We start from the raw sequence: 18,480 nt of genomic DNA, 5'->3' as shown, positions 1-18,480 counted from the left end.
TCCTGCAACATGGCAATACCAAGACAACGGCGAAGTTGATTATAGTTAAAAATCGTGTGGTATTATTATGATGTAATTAAAGCGTTCTAGCGCAAGAAAAAAGAAATCTTTTCCCATCTAATAATATCGCAGTCTACAGGTAGACATAGCAGAAAGGACCAGATTGAGTGCTCATGAGATCCTTGATCTGCTTATCAGGTCCAAGCCAGGCCATATGGATGGTGTCATCAAAAGTAGTATCAGCGCTGGGAGGCATGTTGAGGAACGTGTTTGTGCCTGCAAGAGCATCCTTTCCATTGATACGGTTCTTGGTGTCAAGCATCTGCCAGATCCACCAGACACGGTCAATCATGGAATGGTGAAGGTAGAAGGCAGGGTCACCAGGGGAGGTATAGACATCCCGACCAGGGTCACCACCAAGAGCGTAGTGACCACCACCATGGATACCAATGTCTCCAGTGCCGGGGACGCCCTGCATCTGCATCTGGAAGTCTAAGACATTCTGGGGCTTGATAATATTGTTCAGGACAGAAGTAGCGTTTGCAAAGCGCTTATTGACCGAGTCACTCAAGTCACGCTTGAGGCAGCGAGGGTTGTATTCGAGCGGGCGAGGATTGGACTGGACTAACCCGCCAGGAAGATCAAGGGCTGCAGGGCCAAGGTTGACACTCATGGTCTTGAAGGGACCTGACGTGACACAGCCACCTCCATTGCCGGTCTCGAGGTACACGGGAGGCAGACCACTGGATGCTCCAAGAACGATATCGGGGGTCTTGCCAATGCTCTCACCATCACCAGAGAGGGATGTATCACTACCATCAAAGATGGGAGACTTCTTGAGGCCACTAATGGCAGTGAGTGACCAGTCCCAGTACTTTTAAAGCATTTTAGTAACCAAAGTAAGTTGTCATCATTTTGTTGGGGTGCTTACAGGCTGAGTTCCCTTGTAGCCGCACTCGTTTCGAAGAGACTCCTCATACAACCAAGTATAGTAGCGGTGGAACGAGAGGAAGTTGCCAGTATAATGTATGGCATTGGTTTGGTTAAGGTGCAAAGCAACGTAATCATCGAACCTTGTCTTGGCTCCAGCGGCAAATTCTGCAGGACCCTTGGCAGGTTTGGACTGGAGACATTTGACAGCCTTGATGTAAGCCTGCTTGTCACTCTTGGAGAGTGTGTTCCTACCGGTAGTTAGTATCGTGCTTACTCTGCATGACATGCAGTAGCATCCAGACTAACCATTCTCGTCGAACGCGGACCTTGCTCCAATCACAAGTGTTGGCACGCTTGGTTTTGCCACCAGCAAGCTCTTGGGCAGTCTTGTAGGCAGCAGCAGCAAGATCAGCGATCTCATCAATGTTTGTCACCTCAGGAGCAGAGGCATCAATTGTGGTGGGCTTGGGGGCAGCCAAAACGCTGATAGCGTTGAGTGCCACAAGGGAAAGAAATCCGGCACGCATGATGATGAAAGAATGAGGGGAACAGGACAAACGAGGGACAGGGATTGCTCAGGTTTCAACTCTGGTGATTGTGACTTGAATAACCGGTGAGTGAAGAGAGATGATCAAGTAGAATCTGATTGAACTATATACTGCATGTGAGTCCCCTTAACCAGGGTTTTCGTCAAGTTGACTTGCATGATCAACAGGTCCCAAGTGCAGGACAAGGAAATGAGTGGTCTTGGCTCTCTGTCAGACCCCACGACTATCATGGATAAAGAATCTGCCAAAGTACCTTACAATTGGGGTATCGTGCAGAACCATTCAACGGTGGCTATAAGGCATTGACTTGAACTGACGGCAATTAACCTCGGACCAATGACCAAAAAAGCCAGGGTCAAGACAGAAGCGCGTGGTGAGTGTGGAGTACCGTCTAAACCTTATACATACACTTGAACCGAGGCAGGGGTTCAATGGACCAAGATCTAATCCGATTTAGGATTGTGATCCTGTAGAATGAACAGGGAGTTCTAGGAGACGCTCACATAGTGACAGGGGTTTATCTGCAGGAGAAAGGTACACCAGCGGCGCATTTGCTGAGATAAATATTTCAGGGGAATAAGGCTCAGTTGATGGTATGATATGATAAGTGAGCCCCTTTTTGAAAATCATGAACTTGAGCTGAAGCTACCATTCTATTCATATCCATATCAATCAACGGGGCTTTTATTAGTACAAACGATGGCTGAGCGAAGATCCGGAACTGTCCCGTCAAGTGGAGAAAGGTATCCATATCTGAGAATATGCCCGAGACTAACAGAAAGTGTGCCATTCCCGTTAGTACCCGCGGGGAAAACAAGAAAACTGTTCCGAGTGTCTGGTGTTTTGAATCCATAGATAATTGAGGGGAGAGTTCGGGGCTAATATCCAATAAAAAAAATTATATTCAACAGAAGACAAAAGACATAAAACCCGCTTTCTGGTCATAGTTCCATCCGAACTCCTTGATCGACATGTAGATCGTCCCCCCCTCGCGAATCATGGCTGGATCCAGTTGACGTGCGACTCGACTTTATTAACCCTAGAAATATGTCACTCTGCTATATAGCACCTTCCATGTTGAATATTACTTCTTATGCAAAGCCGTTGCAGTTGCATTCGCAGACTTGTACAGGAAGCGTCAATCCATTTGCTGGCGGGGAAGAATTACCGCGGATCCTGCAAACGCTTTGGACGTGCATATCTTTAGTCTCGGCTGTAGTGAACTGGATTGAGAAACGCTTTATCACATTATCTTGGCGTTTCATCTACGGTGGCGTCTTTCAGGAACATGTGATCACCAGACCCTGGCCAAACTGATGGAACTAGCCCTCAGATTATGCTGCGTACCGGATCTACCGCTGCCAGGGATCTTCTTCCAGGCGTAGGGTATAAGACGGAACGCAGCGTGTAAGACGCTTAATATCAGGAGGCTGGTGATTATGTCTCGGCACTATGATAATTCTACATCAACTGGGTAGGTGATCCGACTTTAGTTTGGCAGTATTCTCCGATTGGAAAATGTGGAAATTACCCAATGCTATACGAACACTTTGACGTAACACATTTCCGCAGTGACAGTGAATTCGGGTCAAAGATTTTGCAGGTACAATAGTTTCTTCACTGCGTTGTACCTTGTAGCTGTATGTTTATCTTCCTACTTCGGTAGACCCCGCCGAACCTGCATCTCTTCTATCCTCAAAAGGCCTCACCTGCGTTCCTAGACTGTGGGACTTACACATTTTAGCTCATGCTGAAACCCTGTTAGAAACGTGGTGTCCAGGCTCTTTATGTGAGAGGCAACTCGTCTACTGATAGTACCCCCTTGGCAGACACGTTTTGCCCACTCTTCTGTGCATCTATTTTCTCTTATTATGTGCCCTGCTTCCCCTACCTTGCTGCTCCATCCTTTCCATATTCTGGGGTCTCTTGTACATCTTTGCTTTTGCGTCGATTCATCATGGATCCAGCCAACTTGCCCTCAAATCCTGAAGAGAACGCGTCTGCTACTATTCTTGGTTCTACCGTTTCTATTGTTACTTTGGCCACGATCATTGTACTTGCTCGTTTGTATGTGCGAGTGTTTATCATTCGTGGTACTGGATGGGATGTAAGTTGATTTTAATATTGCCGTCAACTTGCTTTTTTTCTTTGCTTTTTGTCTTCGCTTAACTCTCTGCCGATCATCTACTTGGCAATCTTTTGCAGTCCGATCCAACACTGACATTTTGACAGGATGCATTTATGATATTAACTATGGCCCTAAATTGGGCCGGAGAGGGTGTAATCATCGCCTCGGTGGTTTATGGCGCTGGGCAACACATCGGCGATGTTGATCCAGCTGTGTTTCAAAAAGGAATGAAGCTCAACTTTATCAGTCAACCCATTTTTCTTATTGCTATCTGCGTCGTCAAGCTATCCGTCGGATTTGCTCTATTACGAATTGCCTCTACCAAATTCTACCGATGGCTTATTTGTGGTATCATGATCTTCATGTCAATCTATACCATTGGATGCTTCTTTGTAAGTTGCAATTTTCAGTCACAAGACACAGCATGCTGACATCTAAAAGACCGTAGTGCTCCAGTGCAAGGATCTTCGTGCCCTCTGGGATCCTTTAGTTCCCATGCAATGCTGGCACCAGCGCACTCTACAAAGCCTATCATATACAAACGCGGCTCTGAATATCTTGACTGATCTTTTCTTTGCCATCATTATTCCTACACCCATGCTATGGAATCTAAATGTCCACTTCCGCACTCGAGTGACACTCCTTGCCATTCTTGGCCTCGGTGTCTTTGCCTGCGCTGCCGCTATTGTAAAAGTCGGTTATGTTACCAACTACGGCAAAGTTGGTGACTGGCTTTGGGACTCCCGCAACATTAGCATCTGGACCGTTGTCGAGCTCAACGTTGGTATTATTGGTGGCAGTCTGCCCTGTCTCAAGCCACTGTTCCGCCGCTTCCTCGGCACATACTATGGGAAGAATTCCAAGAAGACTCCAACTACTGGCAACACTGGCTATGGTCGTGGGACACTGCGAAGCGCGACAGGGCTTAGCGCAAAGAACTGGCATACCTTGTCGAGTGGTAACAGAAGGGAGGATGAGACGAGCAGTCAAGAAGGTATCAACGTTGATTATGAGCTTCGAGACAGGATAACAAGCCCTCATGGGTTTACCAATCAGGCGACAGTCCTCGGTAATATTGACTTACAATCGAGTGACGATGAGTGCGCAGGCATTACGAAAACCACCATGACCACTGTCAAAATTTCCAGGGCAGGCCATTGACCAATGCGATAATTTTTAGTTTCTTTTTACTTGTATCGATGGATTTGAATTTATTGGAACGAAATTTTATATGATATGCGGATATGTGTCAGACTTCCCTGTGCGAAGAGAAGTTCTTTGAGCCTAAAAGTATGTATATAGTTTTTAGTATATATCCCTTGACGACTTACGCTATGTTAAAGTGGATCTTGTCATTTTCTTATCAATTCAATGCGAGTTTAATAATGTATACATATTCTGCTTCGATTAGCATGTGCAAAACCCTTTTCGATATACTTGAACTGTGAAGTTGATCCGTCTGTCAACGCAGATCGAGACTGAACACATGATAACAACAAATGTATCTCATAATTAATGGCTTTATGTCAATATGAACACATATGGTGTGACTGATTGATCGAATTATCAAGCATTGCGCGAATCCGTGTCTACTTCACCGCGAGTGAGGTCATGATACATTCTTGGTCGATTTGTATACTGAAAAAAGTATGTGATCTAACTTGTCAGATATGGATATACTTTTGAGTTGTGTTAGATGCAAACGCTATTTATAGCTTGTCGAATCCGGATATAAGTAACGTTCTATAATGCTTCTAGGGCGAGCTAATGCAGGGCTTTGAATAGCTGATATGGAAGTCAGGGGTAATTTTAGCATATTCCAGATATGTGAGGGCACGCGTTGCCGTGAACCGAGCCTCTAAAGAAGAAAAGGGGATTTGAGTCTGATAAGATACCCCTTTTAACCAAAGTGATTTATCATTTGGGTTGCACGACTGACCATGTCTCAGCCATCTGTGCTGCATGTTCGTTTCAGGCTTATTATCGGATCATAATGCCTTTGTTCCATTAGTTTGCAGAACTGTCTGTGTGCAAAGAATAAGGTTTCCCTCAGATTGGTATTCTCGAACGGACCAACATGTTGTCCCAGCCAACATTCCTCGCGGAACATACCCTGGAGCTCCGGACAGGAACGGAGCTGGGCGAAAGTTGCCGGCAAGGCTGAAGTGGCTTAGCTTAGTTACCTATTGCTGACATGATTAAAATTACGTTCCCTCTCAATCAGTCTTATCAAATGGTTAAAGTATTGAACCCTCTTGTCTCCGTCCAGTTGCCAGAATTGTCCAAGACACACTGAGAGCAGGGATTCAGTCTGTTATCAACTTATCACCTGCATGCAATATGTATGTATCACTTCATTATCTGCCGAAGAACAGCTCATCTCCACCTCCCTCCCCCAGGCCCGGACAATGGAATTCCTAAGCTTATTTTTGCCGGTCTTGGTCTAGTTTTGTCTTCAGGACTCCATTTCCCCCGCAACGCGGAGAGACCGGTCGGTCCACCCCCGATTGGCCACGGGATCCATGCAGGACGCGAGTAAGGTCACATCAACTTCGTATCCCATCCCGTCGACTCTGAGATAAGGGACAAGAACAGAAGACTTTATAACTAGTCGCGTCTTTATTCCTCTTTGTCGCGGCGTAGTTCAGAGCCAAGACTTTGTTCAACATCAATCAACCCATTGTAAGTCATCGCAATCATGGCGGCGACAGAGAATCAGGCCCACGAGGGTCGCCTCCAAAAGAGGTTCTCAAAGATTACCATGATTGGCATGGCTTTTGCAATTCTCAAGTAAGACATCCATCTCACCACATCTGACTTACCCATACTCACAACCAACAGCACCTGGATCTCTCTTGCAGGATCGCTAGGACTTGTTATGCCATCTGGTGGCTCTGTTAGTTTTGTTTACGGCTTCATCTTTTGCGTTATCTGCAATATCTGTTTGAGCGCCAGTGTCGGAGAGCTAGCATCCCTGTATCCTACAGCAGGAGGACAATATCACTACTCCTTTGCCCTATCAACCAAAAAATGGAAGAACCTCATGGTAAAAACATCATCACCAATTCAATCAATTTCTTATTGACGCGCGACAGAGTTTCATCGTTGGGTGGATTAACATCGCTGGATGGTTGACCCTCAACACAACCGCTGCTTACTTTGGAGGTACCTCACCCCCTTTTTATTTCGCTAAATCTCTATCAAATCGCTTACAACAAATTAGCACGTTTCCTTGCTGCCGCAGCAGTAGCTGGCTCTGGCGGTACCTACGAGATCACTCAATGGGGCACATATTTGATGTTTGTAGCAGTATCAATTGTCGGCGTTTTCCTGAACATTTTTGCCTATCCAATTCTGAACCGTTGGAATGAGGGTGCCTGTACGTCCTGTGTGTATGATCTGAAGATCTAGATGCTAAGTTTTTGCAGTGTATTGGTCCTTGACCAGTGTTGTGGTTATCAGTATTGTACTTCTTTCCACGTCTCCCAAAACCGATGCCAAGTTCGTCTTTACCAACTTTTCCAACACAACCGGATGGAGCGATGGCACAGCTTGGATGCTTGGACTACTCCAGTCAGCTCTGAGTATGATTGGGTGAGTTCCTCTTGGCTTTCAAGTGGCAAACTGTTAACGATTGTAGTTTTGATGCTGTGGCACACATGACTGAAGAAATGCCTCGGCCATCCAAAGATGCACCTCAAGCCATGGTAGCTGCTGTCTTAGTCGGTGGCGTAACGTAAGATTTCCCGAAGAAAGTCTAGAAAATGTGCTAAATATTTCCAGTGGCATTGTCTTCATCTTGGTTATGCTCTTTTGCTTTGTCGATCTTGATCTTCTTCTCGCATCACCCACTCAGAGCCCTCTTACCGAGATGATCTTTCAAGCAACCGGCAGTCAGGTTGCCGCTACAGTTTTGAGTGTTGCTGTTGCTCTGTGTTTCGTCAATGGAGCAAATGGCTGTGTGACTTCTGGAAGTCGTCTTCTTTGGTCCATGGCACGAGATAATGGAACGCCATTTTCCAAATAGTAAGAATTCCTTCAACATTCCATAGCTATGCTGTGTTACTAACAAAAATAGCCTCTCGCATCTTCACCCCAAGCTTAATGTTCCTGTTCGCGCCATCTTGGTACAAGCTGTCTTCAACCTTCTCTTTGGATTATTGTATCTAGGTAAGTATCTTCATTCCCAACGTTACAATGTCCACTCTGACATATCAAAGGTCCGGAGGTTGCCTTCAACGCATATATCGCTAGCTGCACGCTTTTCCTCAACCTCTCATACGCTGCACCAGTTCTCATTCTCCTTATCCGAGGCCGACAACTTGTTCTCGCAGAGCCTCCTGAGTTTTCTCTCGGACATGTGTTTGGATATACAGTGAATTACATCGCAGTCATTTTTGTGCTTGTTACATCTGTTGTAAGTTCTGGCTTCAAGAGCGTAAACTACCTTGTGGAGTTATACTAAACCTTTCTGCAGTTCTTCTGCTTCCCACCTGCGATTCCTATTAACCTATCAACTATGAGTAAGTTTCTGAGCTTGAACATACTTGATCGATATGCTAACATGTTTTAGACTACGTCACGGCCGTTTTGGGCATCTTCATAATTTTCGTGACAGGACTGTGGTTTATGAAGAGAAAAACCTATGAAGGACCCAAGCTTGAGTTCATCTTGGGGGAAGAATTGCCCGTGGTTGACTCACCAGAGCCACAGAGAACGGAGAAGGAGGTTGTGTCTAGCGCACATTCGAAGCAAGAGGAGTCATAATCTGACCAACACGGAAGTTTGAGCACGGGCAAGCAAGCGGGTGGAATTGTTGAACGGTATTTATGAGATTATTGGTTATTTGCATTATTGTAATTAAGTAAAGGCTATCTTTCAAGTTCTCGTTTAATTATTCAAGGTCGACCGTGGTTCAGGGACTGCAAATGTGTCAGTGAATGTAACGGCTAATGCTGCATAGGCAAGGGTTGATGCTAGCATATAGTTCGCATCATGTTTCAATAATACCAAGTCTTCACATGATCTTATAGTAACTCGGTTGTGGCATGAAGATATTGGATTATGTTGTAGTTTTCGTATACAACAAACGACGACGACTTGGAATGGTACTCGGATATTCATTCATGATGTGATATAAAAGAAGATGCGCGCAATAACTTACAGCTTTGCTGTTGTGCTCCTGTCATATCCATAATGCCAATCCTCCCTCGCTAAATCTTGCCTAATCTGGTAATTGCGCTCCGCAATGTCCACAGTCTGCATATCAACGTTCAGGATACGCATTGCCTCCTCACCATCAGTAAAGCTCCCAGGAACAGTCCCAACAATAGGCAACGTGACTTGACTACAGCCAAAGAAGCCCTCTTCCGCTGGTCCGCCAACGTTGCAGTATATAACCGCGGCAGTGTTCTCGAAGGCTCGAGTCACCAGTGCAGACTGTATAAACATCTTTTCGCAGTTGGCATTATATGCGAGGCCCTCTTCTGACATATCCCCCGATGTCCAGTATGAAGGGATGATTATTATCTTGGCCCCGGCGAGGACCAGTTGTCGGAAGGCTTCGGGGAAGGCAAGGTCCCAACACACAAGTATGCCAACTCGACCGAGAGGGGTGTCGATGACTTGGTGAGGGTTGGGGGCTCCGAATTCGTTTTTGGATGTGTTGCGAGCATGATCAACAAAAGAAGTTAACGTAAGGCGCTCTGGAATCCAGAGGTTGGTCTTGGTGTAAGTGCCAAGGAGGTTGCCATTATGATCGATAAAGTCTGAAGTGTTCAGCAGCGTAGGCCTGGCATCAAGATTGGCTACATCGCCAAGGTTGGAAGTCTGGGTAACAAAGGTGCCAGCGCAGATGTTGATGTGAAGCTCTGCTGCTAATGCCTGGTATCTCTCTCGATATTTTTGTGCATCTTCAGGCGAGAGGGCAAAAGATGGCTCTTCTGGCACCCAACCTGTGAGGTGGTATTCTGGCAGGACTGCTAGGGACGCACCCCGAACCGCTGCGAGTCGTATTTGCTCGGCCGCATGTGCAAAGTTATGTTCCGCATCGAGGGGCTTTCTGGACGTCAGTACTTTCCAAGCGTCATCGATACTGTTGTGATGACTTACCTTTGGCTTCATCTGCACAAGAGCCACATTAAAGGAAGGACTTGGTGCTATTGACGCCATCTTGATTAGCTTTGATATTGACAGCTGCAAAAACAAGGGAGCATTGACCTGGCGTTCTTGGTACAGATAGCTTAGATAGCTGGGAGTAATAGGACCCATGAATAGAGAGAACAATAGCCATGATTCCTGTGCAAACAACTTCCGTTTCTGGTACTGATATCCTTAGCTTATTAATGCCAAGTTGGGAATGGAGTTGGTGGAGATGAACCATTTCCTGGGGAATATGGTGATTGATTATACCTCATGTCTCAGAATGGAAGTTAAATGACACGCATGTTGAGATATGCCTTTCCTGTCATTCCTTCCGTATTTCCGCCATGGTCAATCAATTCTGGCAACCTTGGAGCGGCTGAGGAGGTGGCAATATATACTATAGGTGGAGATGTAGTACAAAGCTAAGTAGTTCCACATGGGTTTAAGGTACTTGTGCATTAATACAGTGTTTGTAAGAGTACATTGATTGAATCTAGATATTGACAACACCACAAAATGGCATTTTGAATAGAATCAAGTTAGAGAGACATGTTCCTCGGCAATGGTATCAACGGAATGATACCTCATGGCAAAGATCCAATAAGGAGAGGCGAAGGCTTTACGCTAAAGAATCACGTGATTGTCGAGGCTCTATCTTTCTTCTCCATTCTCCACCCCCGACTATCCCGCACCTTGAAATCTCCACTCATCAACACGGACGGATACCACCAAACGGGGTCATGATGCTCTCAACTAACTCTACACATTCAGCGGCGCGCATGAATATCACTAGATCACGCACGGGTTGCGCTGTGTGTAAGTCTAAAAGGGTAAGCCATTGTCTTTGCCTCACCCGTGACCCTACCCCTCCCCCTTTCTGACCGCTTAACTAGCTCAAATGTGACGAATCCAAGCCCGCTTGCTCCCGATGTGTTAGACTAGGTATTCCATGTCCAGGTTATCAAAAGCCTCTGCGCTGGAAAGGCGGATCAAAGTCTCCGCCAAAGGATCCTCCTGAGACGCCTGCCGATGCTACTGTTGATGATACCGCCGCCTTACCCCCTCAGCAACCTCTACCAAGTCCAATATATGCGTCTTATCAACCTCCACCATTACAACGCCAACAACAACCCCCGCACCCGCCTCCGCCTCAACCCCAAACACAACCACAATCTCAACACTCGGGACAATTTGTCAATAGTTATTATGATCAAGGACTTTTAGATCATCTCTCTAATGTCATCGACGCGGGATGTATCGAGTCTCGAGGGCAGGAACCCTTGGATGGTTCAATGCCTTTGATGCAATTCACCGATGATATGTTACATCTATATCCGGACCAATCACTCGGACAAACGCCAGATAATGTTTCCCCAGAGCAAACTGACGACAGGCTCTGGTCAACTACCACAATGGAACCGCCACAGGTATACTCACAGGCCTTGACAAGAGTAGAACCCTCAAACCAGGCTTCTGAGCAAGTTATCGAAATGCCATTAGCTCAAGCTCTCCAGGACCATTCCTCTGTACTTGTCGAATACTACTTTAAGGAAGTATGCGGAATGATGTCCTGTTACGACAGCCCGATGAACCCTTATCGAACCACCATCTCAAACATGTGGTCCGGATCACAGTCTCTCTACTATATTACGCAGAGTATGGCTGCCGCATGTCTATCAGAAGTTTCGCCTACCTTTGCGTCGGTTGGCCATCGACTAAGAGACCAAGCCATGATATGCTTGTCCAGGGAAGCCAAGATTGCCGAATTAGAAACGTCGTCTCTGTTGGCCTTAGTCATGTTGGGAATGAGTCTTTCATGGCATGATCCGGATAGTCTCGGCCAGCCTCAATTCGATGTCCTTGCTCGAAAGGTTATATCTGCCGAAGCGCGCGGAGATCCGCTTGCGTTGGCCGACAAGAAGAAGGAGTTTTTCTTCTACAACTCGCTGGTGTATTGGAAAATGCTGCTTTCTTTTGTGACAGATTTGGACCCAAACACAAGGATTGCTGCACCGCAGCCAGTTCCACCGGACTCTCTCGATATGCACGAACCTCGCATGCCTCATCCTCAGACAGGTATCGGTATTGAAGTGCAGGAGTTAGTTGCCAGTGTGGGTAGCCTTGTACGGAAAGAACGAAAGCGATTACGCACCCGACGTTTTGTTTCCAAGGACGATATTCAACAGGCTCAGGACGCAATTTTAGCTTCGGAACAGCTGCATGCGGAGCTTTGTGCAATTGAGCTACCCCAAGAGGGCGATATTGTCGATGCTGGCGACGACTTGACCCCAGCCATTCACCTAGTCAATATTGCCGAAGCTTATCGATGCACGGGGCTACTTCAGTTATACCGAAACTTCCCGGATCTTTTGTTACCATATGCACAATCAGCGCACTTTATGACGGGCTCACCTGATTCATCAGGTTCTTATCCAGATGAGAGGGCTTTTGCAGATACGTGGTTGACCTGCTTAGCTCTCCATGTGCTAGACTTGGTCAAAGATATTCCTACGACATCTCGAAGCAGGTCTATCCAGCCGTTGCTGTTTGTGAGTATCTGTAGTGAGCTCTCGATGTGTCGCTCGTACTGCTCAATTTCAAATCTGCAAAGATCTCCCGTGGCGAGCGTAGCAGCCAGTCCACGGTTTAGGGCGCCATTGAATGGATTGGAAGTCCTTCAAGCAAGAAAGATAGTTCTTGCCCGTCTTTCCGCTTTTGAAAATATCTTGGCTGCTAAGCCGATTCGGCGAATGCTGATGTTGGTCAAAAAGACGTGGGCTTGCATGGACGAGGATAAGAAGGATACGTACTGGATGGATGTTATGATGGATAACGGATATGAAACGTTGATGGGCTGAAATCTCATCGACGAAAGATAGCATATAGACTTTGCGGATTTCTTTTCTTTTCAGACCTTCACTTATTTTCTTTATATGATTATAGAATGCGATCTAGAAGATGTCACTGCTTTGTAGTTTATATTATGCTTTTAATCATCAACTGAACCTATTGCGTTATCTTAATGAAGAGGCGGTCGAGACTTATCAGACGTTAATAAGCATTTAAATAATGCTGGATCTCCCTTGGTTGCGGTTAAACTCACGATCCGTCGAAATTTAATCTAGTCTTTGCATGCCATATCATGTCAGGGTCGGGGCCAGAGCCAGGGTCCTATCCACTTATCCATAAGGAGAAGAGCCCTGCATGCATAAGCTTTAACCGAACTTGGGTGATGCAACCGCCGGTTTACGAGGGAATCCAGTCCCGGCCCTGAACTACCGGTTGGTCGGCTTTCTGACTGGATTCGGGCAAAGAATCGCATAATTTATGCCATTTCGACCGTTGGTCAACCCTTGTTTTATGTTGCAAGGGCTGCTGATAGAAGACATATAAACTGCCATTACCACATACTTACAGTTGATAGCTCATCACTGCCATCACCATCAACGCAATCATGGCTCGTGGTTTTCTCACCATCTGCGTCAGCGCTCTTTTGGCCGTCGCCGGCGCAGTTAAGCCCGCAGACGTGGTCTTTTACAATGGCAACATCTACACCATGAACCCTTCTAACAACATGGTTACCGCCATGGCTGTGCGTGGAGGAAAGATCGAGTATGTCGGCGACAAGAAAACAGCGCACTCGTACATTGGAAAGAAGACAAAGGTTATTGACCTCGAGGGCCGCATGGTCATGCCTGGTCTTGTAGATTCCCACATGCACCTTGTGTCGGGGGGTCTCTTTCTTCTCAAGTGCGATCTGAGCTACCAGACATTGTCCATTGCGGAGGTGCTGGAGCACATTCAGGGTTGTATCGATAATGAGGCCGACAAGGGTGATGATGACTGGATTGAGGTCGTCAATATGGACTACGCTGGTCTTGTGTCGAAGAGCGGAAATGTTGGAAAGGCTCAACTCGACAAGCTCAGCACAAAACGACCCGTTATCATCCGCTCAAGCGACTACCACACTATTCTGGCCAACTCCCGTGCGCTTGATCTCTCGAACATTGATGCCAACACTAAGGATCCTGCTGACGGCAAGATTGTCCGTCTTCCGGGAAGTCAAGAGCCTGCTGGTGCTCTCCAAGACGGCGCTTCTAGCCTTCTTGCTGGTCCCCCTCCTCCCACCAAGGCCGAGAACCTTCAGGCTGGCCGTGCTGCCCTCAAGCTACTGCGTGAAGCCGGTATCACCACCTTTCAGGATGCTGCCGCTGATGAGGGTCACCACACTGTCTTTAGCGCTATTAAGGAGGAAGATGGTCTCTCTGCACGCGCTTATTTCGATTACCGCATTGAGGCTCCCAGCTCAGTGGAAGGGGTATCTGCTCTTGTCAAGAACGTCACTAAGAAACTAGCTTCTTGGCACGACAAGTCTGCTGTCGGACCTAAGCCTAACCTCAAATGGCAAGCCATCAAGGCCTTCATCGACGGTGTCATCACATACCCCTCAAACACCGCTGCTCTCGTCGACCCATACTGGGCACCCGTCAATGCCTCTAACGAGAACGGCACTTGGGCTCCTGACAAGAACTCCCTGAACGACCCCTACTGGAAGCCTGCTGTGCTTACCAAGACCATCGAACAGCTTTTCATGGCCGGTATTGACGCCCAACTCCACGTCGACGGTGATCTCGCTGTGCAGGTTGGCCTTGACGCTGCCGAGGCATTCCGGAAAAAGCACCCCGGCAAGGACATCCGCCTTGGTCTTGCTCACAATGAGCTTTCACAAGAAAGTGACTGGCCCAGATATGCCAAGCTAGGCGTTGACCCTATCGTCAGCTACCAGTGGTCACAGCTCAGCTCATTCTATATCCCCAACACTTTCAATTCCCTTGCCGAGTATCGCATGGACAATCTTCAGGCATGGGCCCAATTTGAGAAGCGAGGTCGCCCTCTTGTGTATGGAAGCGACTGGCCTGTAAGTTGATTTCATATCGTTGACCACAGCTAGATACGGTTACTGACTATGACAGATTGATCCTCTGGACGAGTTCCTTGCTCTCAAAGTTGCAGTCACACGCTCAGGAGATCCTGAAAACCCCAACTCACCAGCGTCACAGGGTCCTCCTTTCGATGGTGTCTTCCCGGGCAGCGGCATCTCACGCACGTCAGCCTTACGTTCAATCACTATCAACGGCGCCCGCTTTCTCCGTGCCGATAAGCAGATTGGCTCACTGGAAAAGGGCAAGCTGGCTGACGTAATTGTTTTGGAAAAAAACTTCTTCAAGGTCCCCGAGGAGGAGCTTGGTCGACAGAAGGTGCTGCTGACCATGGTCGGTGGAGAGGTGCTCTACGTTGCAAAGGGTCACGACTTTGGCGTCAAGGCCAAGTTTCCCAACGATGATGAGGCAAGTGGTAAGTTGGCTCGTCGCACCATTGGCGGTTTCAACGCCAACGATCTGTCAGAGGAGGCCAAGATGGACGCTGCCAAGCTACGAAAGAGGGGCGTTTGTGCTCACAAGCACTAAACGAGTGTTTGTCATTACCAGATTGTAGATAGCACTTATGACGATTCCATCTCGACTTCCTGAATGAGATCTTGAAAAAAAAGCTTAAACGCACAGGTCCCGCGTGATTGTAACTGTGATTGTGATAGACACAAAGTTTTGCAGTATCTCCGCCAAGATCCCGTGTCATGTCCGTGGGACCATGTTTCAGTACGACTTTCCAGATATGGAATTATCGCTTCCCAGACCAGATACGGAATAGTTGAGGAATTTTGGAATTAGCTGTCGGAATTTCTTCTACTTGGCCTTGGTATTGGTGCCTGAGCGCCATGTCTCATCTTAGTAGCACTAATAATGTATTGTACGAGGTGCTTGGACTGAGAAGCCCCTGTACTAAGAAGTGTCCGATAAGCAAGTGAGGAAATAGCTCATGATTAATGGGCGTATCGCATCAATAGATCAGCCACGAGGTAGTGTCAGGGGCATCAAAAGCGGCGAAGGATCTACCGGGAACCAGCAGTATTGAGGTAGTACTCGGCATGAGCGTTCCTTGGCATGCTGCAGGTCGATTGTTTTGGCTTGCCTGCATAATCACCGAACTATAATACTGTATGATATAAGTGTGTTCTTTTACGTGATGTGATATTGGTCAGCCTTTGTTGGCCACTTTTCAGGTGTGGCGCCTGTATCGCGATTCATGTTATAACATGTCATAAATAAGCAGCCGTGATCCGACATCTACCCAGTCGCCGTCTCTTAAATTCTAAGACAATTGATTGAGGAAACAGTGGCTTGATGTCTCTTTTGGTCAGTGGGATGAGAAGCAAGGTATGATTATTCCCGGCATCCCACTCTTGGGTGGACGTGCCCGAGACTCTAGTGCAAACCTTAATGCTTAGGCCTAGCACCCCCTGTCCAGTTCACTAACGTACCTAATTACTGATGTGTTGACCTTTACTTTATTCAGTGGATGTTTCCATGTCTAAAAACGCCACTTGCTAAGGGTTGGTTGAGCTTACAATGTCAGTTCGCAGTCTAGTTCAAGACAATGTGTTTATGGCTTATGAGCACGTCTGGTCAAGAGGTCAATAATAATTAGGAAATCACTCTATCGTAAACTCGTCTAGAGCGACCTTCTTATTTCGTCTCATACCCATTCTTCAGAGTTTTAGTATCCAAGGAACCCTCCGCACTCTACTCTCTACAGGGGACGTTTCTCTCCACCAACTCAACATGGATGTACGCCATAGACTGTGAAAGTCTGCAACAATGCCAAGTCTCCAATTCCTGGGGGACGGATTTGGACTTGTCACTCTCAGGTGAGGCTTTAGTTCATGTACATTGATTAGATACATACAGATGAACCCTTGCTGAATGGCTGTGCTCTAATGCATCTAAACTTTCGGATTTATCAAGGGCATCCATCCCATCTTTCTCCTGCTTGCGTCATGTCATTTCAGTTTTCCTTTTTCCGATCTCCATTACTCAAGCATTGCATTGGAAAATCATTGCAATCCTTACTTCTTTGCATGATACACAATTTCTTTTTCTGATGCTTTGATTCCTTTCCCAGACTCACTATGGCTACCGCGCCGTCTGCTGCTACTGTGATTGTATGTCTGTCCACATGAGCTTTACATCTCTTGATACTGACCCAAATGCGTAGGCAGTGGAGTTCATGCTCGTCGCAGTGGCACTCGCCATCATCATCGCTCGGATCTATCTACGTCTGGTGGTACAGAAGCAAAGTCTTGTTCTTGCAGACTGGATACGCATAGTAGCATTTATATCTGGTTGTGTCACGGCCGTTTTCGACGTTGTGTTCTTGGTCGAAGGGGCATTAGATCCCACCATCACTTTCACGCTGATTAATTGGAATGTGCCACCAGAGAAGCTAGAGCGAGTCCTCAAGGTCCGTCTAACTATGCAAGTGTGTACACACTATAGGCTGACTAGAATATCTACGCAGTTTACCTGGGCCAATGCGATCCCTTTCTTCTCAACCTTTTACCTCTGCAAAGCCTCACTTCTTGTTGTCTACCTCCAGCTATTTCCTACATTCATGCGAAAGGCACGAATAGTGCTCTGGGGAGTGGTTGCTTATTGCGTGTGCGCATACATTATATCGATGAGCCTCGTGATATTCCTGTGTTTCCCCACTGAAAGGAATTGGTAAGTCAATTGACATACAACTTTTTAGGTCTGTTTCTAATTCATCCTATAGGTCTGTCACGGAACCCGAAAAGCTTTGCGGCGATTGGCCGGTGGCTACAACATTCCAGATTGCTTGGGCGCTGCACTTTACTGGATCTCTTGCTCGTGAGCTTGCCTCATATTTCCAATTAAAGTGAAAATACTAACCATACCTTCAGTGTTTGCCCTGCCATTTCTCCTCCTCCACAAGCTCAACCTGCGCCCAAAGGTCAGAGTCGGTGTTTACGCCATTTTCCTTCTTGGATTCATCGACATAGCGTTTTCCTTAACTCGCTTTTTGACTATTCAACTCACCAAAGTTGGCGATTTTGCATCCATCACAACAATTGGTAATTCACCCCCACAATTCCAGATGAACATCTTTTTTTTAACATGTTTCAGCGCTCTGGAGTAGCCTTGACGTCTATGTTGGCCTGATAGTCGCCTGTCTACCCGCCCTCCGCCCATACCTCCACAGAAAGGGCTCCAAGTTCAGTTACGGCGAGTCAGGCCGACCAACAGGTAACTCAACCCATCCTGCAAGAAGGACAGTGGACCGAGGCTTCCAAGAGATAGACGAGACGCCGTCTGTGGAGGGCGATCGAGGACCTGGCCCGTGGGCTGTGGGACACTCACCTGAGCTCTGTGGAACAGGGTGGAGCGATAAGAAGAGTAACGGCAGCGACGTTGAACTGGTGAGTCTTGACGTTATGGCGGCCAAGGATCGCATGCATGTATAGACTATAAAGTTGCCGGGTGCAACGGTAGAGAGGGATATTAATGCACACAAAACCAATTCTTATGCTTGGCACATCGTGGTAACCCACGTGTACTGTAACCTCGAATCATATGCACGAATCGATGTCCATTTAACGCAATTATAATTCGACATGTGAGTTAAGAACTTATATCCCCTGCCTGGACCCCTGACTAGCGTTCCTGGTCGTTAAAGCATGGTTCATTACTCGCATCATCCCACGATCGACACCCGTCAGCTGTTGGTTGCCACCTACCCGCGGCCCGTGGATAAGTTCCTCGGGATGATACACACAAAGTTCTACCAAAGCCTGTTCTCACACAATTTAAA

The 18,480-nt window shown here is 47.0% G+C and overlaps 7 protein-coding genes across 7 annotated transcripts; 5 read left to right on the top strand and 2 right to left on the bottom strand.

The window, feature by feature from the left end:
• Window positions 1-133: 133 nt before the first annotated feature.
• On the bottom strand, window positions 134-1,460 carry EDB82DRAFT_471278 (uncharacterized protein; the record flags this gene model as incomplete). Its single annotated transcript, XM_025730444.1, has 3 exons — window positions 134-874; window positions 932-1,181; window positions 1,240-1,460. The coding sequence occupies 3 exons, from the start codon at window positions 1,458-1,460 to the stop codon at window positions 134-136; spliced, it is 1,212 nt and encodes a 403-aa protein (XP_025589568.1).
• Window positions 1,461-3,150: 1,690 nt separating this feature from the next.
• On the top strand, window positions 3,151-4,996 carry EDB82DRAFT_532835 (uncharacterized protein). Its single transcript, XM_025730445.2, has 3 exons — window positions 3,151-3,588; window positions 3,714-4,001; window positions 4,051-4,996. Exons 1-3 carry the CDS (start codon window positions 3,439-3,441, stop codon window positions 4,768-4,770), a joined length of 1,158 nt encoding a protein of 385 aa, XP_025589569.1. The 5' UTR covers window positions 3,151-3,438; the 3' UTR covers window positions 4,771-4,996.
• Window positions 4,997-6,166: 1,170 nt separating this feature from the next.
• On the top strand, window positions 6,167-8,530 carry EDB82DRAFT_487039 (amino acid permease). The gene is made up of 11 exons (XM_025730446.2): window positions 6,167-6,399; window positions 6,451-6,655; window positions 6,705-6,774; window positions 6,833-6,988; window positions 7,038-7,203; window positions 7,250-7,345; window positions 7,393-7,635; window positions 7,688-7,779; window positions 7,830-8,026; window positions 8,087-8,132; window positions 8,183-8,530. Exons 1-11 carry the CDS (start codon window positions 6,308-6,310, stop codon window positions 8,374-8,376), a joined length of 1,557 nt encoding a protein of 518 aa, XP_025589570.1. The 5' UTR covers window positions 6,167-6,307; the 3' UTR covers window positions 8,377-8,530.
• Window positions 8,531-8,769: 239 nt separating this feature from the next.
• EDB82DRAFT_520540 (carbon-nitrogen hydrolase) lies at window positions 8,770-9,780 on the bottom strand (the record flags this gene model as incomplete). The annotated part of the gene is made up of 2 exons (XM_065609069.1): window positions 8,770-9,666; window positions 9,721-9,780. 2 exons carry the CDS (start codon window positions 9,778-9,780, stop codon window positions 8,770-8,772), a joined length of 957 nt encoding a protein of 318 aa, XP_065465610.1.
• A 671-nt stretch (window positions 9,781-10,451) lies between these two features.
• On the top strand, window positions 10,452-12,813 carry EDB82DRAFT_487034 (fungal-specific transcription factor domain-containing protein). The gene is made up of 2 exons (XM_065608298.1): window positions 10,452-10,583; window positions 10,647-12,813. Exons 1-2 carry the CDS (start codon window positions 10,494-10,496, stop codon window positions 12,609-12,611), a joined length of 2,055 nt encoding a protein of 684 aa, XP_065465609.1. The 5' UTR covers window positions 10,452-10,493; the 3' UTR covers window positions 12,612-12,813.
• Window positions 12,814-12,896: 83 nt separating this feature from the next.
• Window positions 12,897-15,323, top strand: EDB82DRAFT_487031 (amidohydrolase family-domain-containing protein). The gene is made up of 2 exons (XM_025730449.2): window positions 12,897-14,671; window positions 14,727-15,323. The coding sequence occupies exons 1-2, from the start codon at window positions 13,208-13,210 to the stop codon at window positions 15,219-15,221; spliced, it is 1,959 nt and encodes a 652-aa protein (XP_025589573.1). The 5' UTR covers window positions 12,897-13,207; the 3' UTR covers window positions 15,222-15,323.
• Window positions 15,324-16,151: 828 nt separating this feature from the next.
• EDB82DRAFT_487029 (uncharacterized protein) lies at window positions 16,152-18,213 on the top strand. Its single transcript, XM_065608297.1, has 7 exons — window positions 16,152-16,519; window positions 16,774-16,813; window positions 16,867-17,112; window positions 17,170-17,372; window positions 17,425-17,519; window positions 17,573-17,743; window positions 17,796-18,213. The coding sequence occupies exons 1-7, from the start codon at window positions 16,470-16,472 to the stop codon at window positions 18,131-18,133; spliced, it is 1,143 nt and encodes a 380-aa protein (XP_065465608.1). The 5' UTR covers window positions 16,152-16,469; the 3' UTR covers window positions 18,134-18,213.
• The last annotated feature ends 267 nt before the right edge of the window (window positions 18,214-18,480 follow it).

The sequence above is a fragment of the Fusarium venenatum genome (genome assembly GCF_020744135.1).
Source record: "Fusarium venenatum strain MPI-CAGE-CH-0201 chromosome Unknown EDB82scaffold_1, whole genome shotgun sequence".
Lineage (NCBI taxonomy): Eukaryota > Fungi > Ascomycota > Sordariomycetes > Hypocreales > Nectriaceae > Fusarium > Fusarium venenatum.
This window is presented reverse-complemented; position numbering and strand designations above follow the sequence as displayed.